Here is a 10,000-nt window from a genome sequence, read left to right as displayed (position 1 = left end):
TTTTCCACTCTCCCCATAAAGGCTAGAGTGCATTCTGTGGAATTTACAACCTCCTAAAAGCTGCACAGTGATTGCTTGATGTGAAAAATCTCATTTATATCTGACTGTAATTGGCAAAAGCAAATGAAACATATTCAAGAGCCTTTTCAGGACGGTGTCCCTGGACTACTAAAACATACAACTGTTTTTAACAAAAGGATTGTTTTAAAAAAAAAAAAAAAAAAAATTTTATTCTGCGCAAAAATCTTAAGCAATGCAGTGATACATTTCTAATGCATATATAAAGAAATTATTTTAACGATGATTTCATTATTTTGATTTGCCCTTAGAGGGATAGTTAACCTGAAAATTTTATTTTATGATTCCGATAGAACATACAATTGTGAACAAATTTCACATTTACTTCTATTATCAAATTTGCTTCATTCTCTTGTTATCCATTGCTGAAAGAACAGCATTGCACTACTGGCAGCTAGCTGAACCCATCTAGTTAGCCAATCACAAGAGACAAATGTGTGCAGGGACCAATTAGCAGCAGCTCCCACTAGTGTATGATATGTGCGTATTCATTTTAAAACAAGGGATACTAAAAGAACGAAGCACATTTGAAAATAGAAGTGAATTTAAAAGTGTCTTAAAATGACATGCTCTATATGAAACAGGCAACTTTATTTTTAACTTTCCTATCCCTTTAAGGGACTCTTGTTTATTACCAGATTAATCTAATATATAAAACAGGAAACCAAATCCAAGGTGTAATTTTTAAAAAAAATATATATATTTTTTATTATGTAGGTTTAATAAAGTTCCTAATGTATATATTTTAAGAAAATACAGCAGTGTTTTTCATAGAAAATTTTGCCAGCCAGGTGGCATTATGAAGTAGCCCGATGGGGTAAAGAAATACTTTGCAATATTACAACATTTTCTGCTATTTAAAAAAATGTTACTTAAGCTATCCAGAGCACAAATGGTTTGCATTATTTAACAATAGTGATTTAAAAATAATTTCTACAACAAAAATGGAAAACATTTAATATTAGCTAAATTAGCTTAAAGGGACACTGTACTCAAATTTTTTCTTTCGTGATTCAGATAGAGAATGACATTTTAAGCAACTTTCTAATTTACTCCTATTATCAAAATTTTCTTCATTCTCTTGGTATCTTTATTTGAAATGCAAGAAAGTAAGTTTAGATGCCGGCCCATTTTTGGTGATCAACCTGGGTTGTTCTTGCTGATTGGTGGATAAACATCCTCCAATAAGAAAGTGCTGTCCAGAGTTCTGAACAAAAAAAAAGCTTAGATGTCTTCTTTTTAACATAAAGATAGCAAGAGAACGAAGAAAAATTGATAACAGGAATAAATTAGAAAGTGGCTTAAAATTGCATGCTCTATCTGAATCATGAAAGAAAAAATATGGGTTCAGTGTCCCTTTAATATTGGCTTAAATATTAGCTGCTTGCATAGGGCTCTCTAAGGGGGGTGGGGTGCAGGGTGGGCACTGTATACTGTTGTGACCTCCCTAACTGAAAGCCTGATAGTGTTAAGTTCTGAGACTCCCTTGGCAGAATGAAATAATAATAGTTTGTGTCACTGACAACTTCAAGTGGACTTAAAGGGACATTAAACACTATGAGATGGTAATATAAAATGATAAATTGTGTATATATAAAACAACTCTGCAATATACTTTCATTATTTATTTTGTCCTCTTTGCCTGTAATTCCATTCTGAAATTGTGAGCTTTTCAGTTCCTGTTAGAAATGGATGTGCAGAACACTGTTATATCCCACACAGCCATTGGCTGCACACTCTAGTAACCTATTTATAACTGACCCTAATTGGCCACAGCAGAGAAGGTAACACAAGTTACAACATGGCAGCTCCCAGTGTTTTATAGACACTAAAACTTTACACTTATTTTGTCACTTTTTAAACAACTAATGAAACTTTAAAAAATACATCTACATGTTAGTCATGGACTAATCTTTTCTTTGAATGTATCATTCTATCTAGCATGTATTTAGTGTTTAATGTCCCTTTAATAGTTGAAAAAATACATGCTCCAATTCATTATAGCATCTAATTTTAATTTAAGACTTTTGACCCTGCTCTAATCTGTGTTTAATCCCGGAAAGGGGATAAATATACAGTAGAAGTACCACTTGGGGCCCTCAGAGCACAGCTGGTCCCAAGCGAAAACTGCCACTGATCCAATCAGGAGCGCTAGATGCATATGTGAGTTGTGCAACATAGCACTGCTAATTGGATCAGCTGTAATTTCTGCTCTGGACTAATTAATGTGCTGTGGGTCCTACTACTGTGTGTAACCCTTTTTTTGCCCACTCCTACTTCCCCTTATTTATTATTTTCACTTAAGTATTAATAAGCTATGTGCTGCAGAATAATTGTTACAATGATGTTTTCTTATTCTCTTTAAAGGGATAGCAAACACCATGAGATGATTATTTTTTTTACAACATTATTTATATTGAAAATTTTAAATACAATTATTCATAGGTCAAAATACACAGACATATAGAATGGAGTTGAAGTTAAGTTACCAACTGCTATGATTGGACAAAAACCATTAAATTGACTCGGCATATATAACGAAGGGAGCTTATCATCTATAAAACATCACATATATAGTCAACATAAACATAGGAAAAGGGGTAAAAAACAAAACAAAACACTATTGTATGTAATACCCATCAATGATTAGGCCAGTACAAAACTAGATTAGTTATATAGATAAGATAATAATGAAGATTCACAGGGACGAAACTACAGGGGGTGCAGAGGTTGCTTAAAAAAACAAAAAAAAACGTTGACCTGCCACTGCCTGCACTGATGATATGTGAGTGTGACATGCTGCTTCACTAGTGTCTCTGACTGCAGGGGTTAGTGTTTCTGTTTTACCCATTGGTGTTTGTGTATGTATGTATGTGACTGTGTGTGTATTTATGCATGTATGTGTGTTTGTGTGTGTATGTATGTATGTATGTGACTGTGTGTGTATTTATGCATGTGTATGTGTGTGTATGTTTGTGGAACCAGCAAATTACAGACCTTGTTACTACAGCATGGGGGGGGGGGGCGGGGGTAAACAGTGTCACTATACAGTACCACTATATACAGTATGGGGGGGTTGGACCATATCACAGACTACTGTGGTCACTTTATAAAGTACTGGGCAGGTAGGGTCAGGCCAGCCATCTCACTGGCAGATTACAGACTGTGTCACTGACTCACTATATACAGTACTGGTGGGTTAAACAGCGTCACTATATACAGTAATAGGGGGTCAGACCATCTCACAGACTGTGGGCACAGGGTACCTCCTTTTGCAGACGTAATCTGATTCACATTTTTTTTCTGTATTAAATGTTAAAAATAAATAAATAATAATTCACATTTGTTTTTGGTGGGGGGTGGGGGGGCCCTTCTTAGATTCTTGCACCTGGGCCCTGTGGTTTCTAGTTACGCCTCTGAAGATACATCATGAGGGATTATAAAAAGACAGGTAATCCAATTTGTAAAAATAAAAAAATAAAAATACTTTACAATATATTGTCATTATTATTATGTATGTATGTATTATATATATATATATATATATATATATATATATATATATATACACACAATAAGAGAGTGCACTCACCAGGTCTTTTTTGCCAATTTTTTGTGTGCAAATGTAAAAGTTTTTGGGGATTTACATTTGCAAATTAAATATTGTCAAAAAAAGACCCGGTGAGTGCACTCTCTTATTGGAACTGTATGCTTTTTCTGCTGCACCCTGGGCACCAACCTTCATCTGCAGTGCTTGTCTGTACAACTATATATAACTATATATATATATATTTATATATATGTGTGTGTGTACATGGGTTATCATGGGTTATCATGGGTTATTATAAATTTGCAACACATTAAAGGGAAATTAAACAGAAAATAAATGTGAGCTAGAATAATGTATTCAAAGAAAAGATTAGTCTGATAATATGTAGATGTAATTTTTAAAGTTTCATTAGCTGTTTAAATATTGACAAAAGTATACATTTTTGTGTCTATAAAACAATGGGAGCTGCCATGTTGTAACTTAGGTTACCTTCTCTGCTGTGTCACACTCACTTGAGTGTGCAGCCAATGGCTGTGTGGAATAGAACAGTGTTCTGCACTTCAATTTCTAACAGGAACTGAAAAGCTCACAATTTCAGAATGGAATTGCAGGAAAAGGTAAGAAAAAATAAAAGTATAATGCAGAGTTTTTTATATATACAATTTATCATTTTATATTACCATCTTAAAGTGTTTAATGTCCCTTTAAATATTGTGGCTTTGTAATGGTGAGTTAGTATTTAACAGATTGCTTCAAGACAAAGTGTTATGAGCAGCTGCAATTTAAGCAACACCATATAAAGATGAAAGGAAGTTTTACAATTAAGTACAGAACTTTATTACATTATCTAAGAACTGAGGTTTTAGATCTCATTGGGCCTAAGGGACGTACATAAATCTTCTAGTAAAATTATATTTTAAAAAGAGTAAATAAGGTAATCAAACACGATAAAGCAAAGAACAATATTATGTTAGAGGAAAAGTCTCTCAAGCTCATCTGTCAAACTTCCTGCAATTGTAACTTACTGAGTCTAGAGGAAAAAATAAACCTTGAGGCTTTGTTTGTTTGTTCTGTTGCCATAGTTTCTTCAAGAAACACAGTTCCCGGATTCAAAATATTGTGGGGATGAGACATACACTGATACTGAAGATGCTTATTACGCAAAATACCAAATCTAATGACCATGAAAATGCATTTCCGCTTCATACTTACATTACTTTATGCAAAATAAAGTGAGCAAAACCAACTCATATAACAAACACTGTCTTAACCTGCACTATTGCAACATCATATAGTATGAAACTGCTCTTACATACATTAGTGCAAATCCCTCCCATACAATGTTTATAAATCTGTGGGAGGCCTGATAAGATGCATGGAATACTGTAGCTAAGAGACAATCAACTTCACAAATATGAGGGCCAAAAATATAACTATTTTAATATTTAGTACAAGGGAAAAAAATGAAAATCAGCATTTTCTGCAAAATCTGATTAAAAAAAACACCCTAAAGAACTGTTAGTGTCAGGGAAAATTAACAGTTGCATTTGTTTAATAAATGTAAGAATTAAAGGGACATGAAACCCAAAATGTTTCATGATTCAGATAGAGGGTACATTTTTTAAACAACTTTTCAATTTACTTCTATTATCTTGTTTGCTTAATACTCTTTGTATCCTTTGTTGAAGAAGCAGTAATGAACTACTGGGAGCTAGCTGAAAGCTAATGACATGGGGCATATATTTGTAGCCACCAATCAGCAGCTTCTAAGCCTACCTAGGTTTTTTTTAAACAAAGGATACAAAGAAAACAAAACAACTTAAATAGGAAAAAAAGCAAGTTATTTAAAATGACATGTTTTATCTGAATAATGAAAGAAAAGAATTGGGGTTCATGTCCCTTTAAATTGACTGCAGCTGTAATGTTATAAAGCACAGAATGTTCTTTATCATAAAACTGGCAGTATTGACAAGAGGCTGCGCAACCTGGAATTGGAGGCTTCATAAGAAACAGATTTATTACACAAGAGGGCAAGTGAATGAATAGGTACAGTATAACCTCAACAGTAATGGAACCCAGTCTGCAATAAAGGGGAAGGGTACTTACTTTAGTCTTTTTGCCACTGGACATTTTATGTTTGATGTAGCTGAAGGTACGGCTTACTTTTGTTCCACTTTTACCATCCATATCTTTCCGTGAAGGGCTTGTAGGTAATTGGTTACAACTTTCCTCAGATATGCTAAGAGAATATTGGTAAATAATTAATGGGAACAGTATACATACATTTTCAGATAACTGCATGTAATAGACCCTACTATAAAGAAGAATGTGCACAGATACTGATTTAAAAATCCAGTATAACACCTTGTAAAAACCTACTTAGAAGCTCCCAATTTAGCAATGTTGATGGTTAGGCTTGGACACCCACTGAAAAGGGCTGAGAGCAGACCCACTCCCCCTCCCCTGCATATGAAAAGACCCATTATGCAAACAGTGGCAAGTAGGAGTCTGTAGATATCAGTATACATTTACAACTTTGGGGCTTGGTTAGGAGTCTGAAAAAACATCATTTATTTAAGAACTTTCCTGACAAATTCATTTCTTTCATATTGGCAAGAGTCCATGAGCTAGTGACGTATGTGATAAACAATCTTACCAGGAGGGGAAAAGTTTCCCAAACCTCAAAATGCCTATAAATACACCCCTCACCACACCCACAATTCAGTTTAACAAATAGCCAAGTAGTGGCGTGATAAAATAAGGAGTAAAAAAGCATACAAAAAAGAGGAACTGGAAATATAATTGTGCTTTTATACAAAAAATCATAACCACCAGAAACAGGGTGGGTCTCAGGGACTCTTGCCAATATGAAAGAAAATAATTTATCAGGTAAGTTCTTAAATAAATTATGTTTTCTTTCATGTAATTGGCAAGAGTCCATGAGCTAGTGACGTATGGGATAGAAATACCCAAGATGTTGAAGTCCACAGAAGAGTCACTAGAAAGGGAGGGATAAAATAAAAACAGCCATTTTCCGCTGAAAAAATAAAATCCACAAAAAATAAGTTTTTCTCATAAATAGAAAGAAAAAAAATTAAAATATTAGCAGAAGAATCAAACTGAAATAGCTGCCTGAAGAACTTTTCTACCAAAGACTGTTTCAGAAGAAGCAAATACATCAAAATGGTAAAATTTAGTAAATGTATGCAAAGACCACCAAGTTGCTGCTTTGCAAATCTGATCAACTGTAGCTTCATTCTTTAAGGCCCAAGAAGTGGAGACTGATCTAGTCGAATGAGCTGTGATCCTCTTAGGTGGGGACTGTCCCGCATCCAAATAAGCTTTATGAATCAAAAGCTTCCACCAAGATGCCAAAGAAATGGCAGAAGCTTTCTGCCCTTTTCTAGAACCAGAGAAGGCAATAAATAGACTAGAAGTCTTCCTGAAATCTTTAGTAGCTTCAACATAATATTTCAAAGCTCTTACAACATCCAAAGAATGCAAAGATCTTTCAAGAGCATTCTTGGGATTAGGACACAAGGAAGGAACAACAATTTCCCTACTAATGTTGTTAGAATTCACAACCTTAGGAAGAAATGTAAACGAAGTCGGCAAAACAGCCTTATCCTGATGGAAAATCAGAAAGGAGACTCACAAGAGAGAGCAGACAATTCGTAAACTCTTCTAGCTGAAGAGATAGCCAAAAGAAACAACACTTTCCAAGAAAGTATTTTAATATCCAAAGAATGCATAGGCTCAAAAGGAGGAGCCTGCAAAGTCTTCAAAACCAAATTAAGACTCCAAGGAGGAGAGATTGATTTAATAACAGGCTTGATACGAACCAAAGCCTGAACAAAACAGTGAATATCAGGAAGCTTAGCAATCTTTCTATGAAATAAAACAGAAAGAGCAGAGATTTGTCCCTTCAAAGTACTTGCAGACAAACCTTTATCCAAACCATCCTGGAGAAACTGTAAAATTCTAGGAATTCTAAAAGAATGCCAGGAGAATTTATGAGAACACCATAAAATATAGGTCTTCCAAACTCGATAATAAATCTTTCTTGAAACAGACTTACGAGCCTGTAGCATAGTATTAATCACTGAGTCAGAGAAACCTCTATGACTAAGCACTAAGCGTTCAATTTCCATACCTTCAAATTTAACGATTTGAGATCCTGATGGAAAAACGGCCCTTGAGACAGAAGGTCTGGCATTAGAGGAAGTGGCCAAGGCTGGCAACTGGACATCCGAACAAGATTCGCAAACCAAAACCTGTGAGACCACGCTGATGCTATCAGAAACACATACGATTGTTCCATAATGATCTTGTAGATCACTTTTGGAAGAAGAACTAGAGGCGGAAAGGTATAAGCAGGTTGGTAAAACCAAGGAACTGCTAAAACATCCACCATCTCCGCCTGAGGATCCCCGGACCTGGACAGGTACCTGGGAAGTTTCTTGTTTAGATGAGAAGCCATCAGATTTATTTCTGGAAGACCCGACATCTGTACAATCTGACAAAATACATCTGGATGGAAAGACCACTCCCCCGGATGTAAGGTCTGACGGCTGAGATAATCCGCTTCCCAATTGTCTACACCTGGGATATGCACCACAGAAATTAGACAAAAGCTGGATTCTGCCCAAGAAAGTATCCGAGATACTTCTTTCATAGCTAGGTGACTGCGAGTCCCACCCTGATGATTGACATATGCCACAGTTGTGATATTGTCTGTCTGAAAACAAATGAATGGTTCTCTCTTTAACAGAGGCCAAACCTGAAGAGCCCTGAAAATAGCACAGAGTTCTAAAATATTGATTGGTAACCTCGCCTCTTGAGGTTTCCAAACCCCTTGTGCTGTCAGAGATCCCAGACAGCTCCCCAACCTGAAAGACTTGCATCTGTTGTGATCACAGTCGAGGTAGGTAGACGAACAAAAGAGGCCCCCTGAATTAAACGATGATGGTCTAACAACCAAGTCAGAGAGAGTTGAATGTTGGGATTTAAGTATATCAATTGCGATTACCGAGTATAATCCCTGCACCATTGATTCAGCATACAAAGCTGTAGAGGTCTCACGTGAAAACGAGCAAAGGGGATCGCGTCCGATGCTGCAGTCATGAGACCTAAAACTTCCATGCACATAGCCACTGAAGGGAATAATTGAGACTGAAGGTTTTGACAAGCTGAAACCAATTTCATTTGTCTCTTGTCTGTTAAGGACAGAGTCATGGACACTGAATCTATCTGGAAACCTAAAAAGGTGAGCCTTGTCTGAGGAATCAAGAAACTCTTTGGCAAATTGATCCTCCAACCATGTCTTTGAAGAAACAACACTAGTTGATTTGTGTGAGATTCGGCTAAATGTAAAGACTGAGCTAGAACCAAGATATCGTCCAAATAAGGAAACACCGCAATACCCTGTCCTTTGATTACAGATAGAAGGGCATCAAGAACCTTCGGAAAGATCCTTGGAGCTGTTGCTAGGCCAAATGGAAGAGCGACAAATTGGTAATGCTTGTCTAGAAAAGAGAATCTCAGAAACCGATAGTGGTCCTGTAAGTCTATCGTGGACATATAATGCTGAACAAAAAGCAAAATAGTCCTTGTAGTCACCATCTTGAAAGATGGGACTCTTACAAAACGATTCAAAAACTTCAGATCCAGAACTGGCCAGGATGGATTTTCTTTCTTTGGGACAATGAATAGATTCAAATAAAACCCCAGACCCTATTCCTGAAATGGAACTGGTATTATTATCCCTGAAAGCTCTAAATCTGAAACACACTTCAGAAAAGCCTGAGCCTTCACCGGATTTGCTGGAACGTGAGAGAGAAAGAATCTTATCACAGGAGGTCTTACTCTGAATCCTATTTGATACCCTTGAGAGACAGTACTCTGAATTCACTGATTTTGAACAGAATCTGCCCAAATGCCTTGGAATAATGTAATCAACCACCCTAGCTATCCAACCAAAAAGTTGATGCAGCCGCAACATCAGCCATAGCAATGGCAGGCCTGAGAAGATAGCCAGAAAATAAATAAGCTTTCCTTAGATATGATTCAAGTTTCCTATCTAAAGGATCTTTAAAAGAAGTAATGTCTTCCCATAGGAATAGTAGTACGTTTGGCAAGAATAGAAAACTCTAATCTAGCCGCTGGCAAAGGGTACAACTTTTTAAACCTAGAAGAAGGAATACAAGAAGTACCAGGCTTAATCCATTCCTTAGCAATCACATCAGAAATAGCATCAGAAACTAGAAAAACCTCAGGAGTAACCACAGGAGGTTTATAAACCGAATTTAAATGTTTACTAGTTTTGATATCAAGAGGACTAGACTCCTCAATATCCAAAGTAACCAACACTTC

General features: G+C 36.1%; 1 protein-coding gene across 7 annotated transcripts in view; it reads right to left on the bottom strand.

Annotated features, from left to right (window-relative positions):
- AKAP13 (A-kinase anchoring protein 13) overlaps nucleotides 1-10,000 on the bottom strand; it is a 521,925-nt gene that overhangs the window by 100,583 nt on the left and 411,342 nt on the right. For all 7 annotated transcript variants that reach the window (XM_053717637.1, XM_053717639.1, XM_053717640.1 and 4 more), the window contains one exon: nucleotides 5,735-5,867. In XM_053717637.1, coding sequence (XP_053573612.1) covers nucleotides 5,735-5,867 — 133 coding nt within the window. The remainder of the gene's footprint in view (nucleotides 1-5,734; nucleotides 5,868-10,000) is intronic.

This window comes from Bombina bombina, chromosome 6, assembly GCF_027579735.1.
Source record: "Bombina bombina isolate aBomBom1 chromosome 6, aBomBom1.pri, whole genome shotgun sequence".
Classification (NCBI taxonomy): Eukaryota; Metazoa; Chordata; class Amphibia; order Anura; family Bombinatoridae; genus Bombina; species Bombina bombina.
Note: the sequence above shows the minus strand (reverse complement) of the source record. Positions and strands in the feature narration are given on the sequence as shown.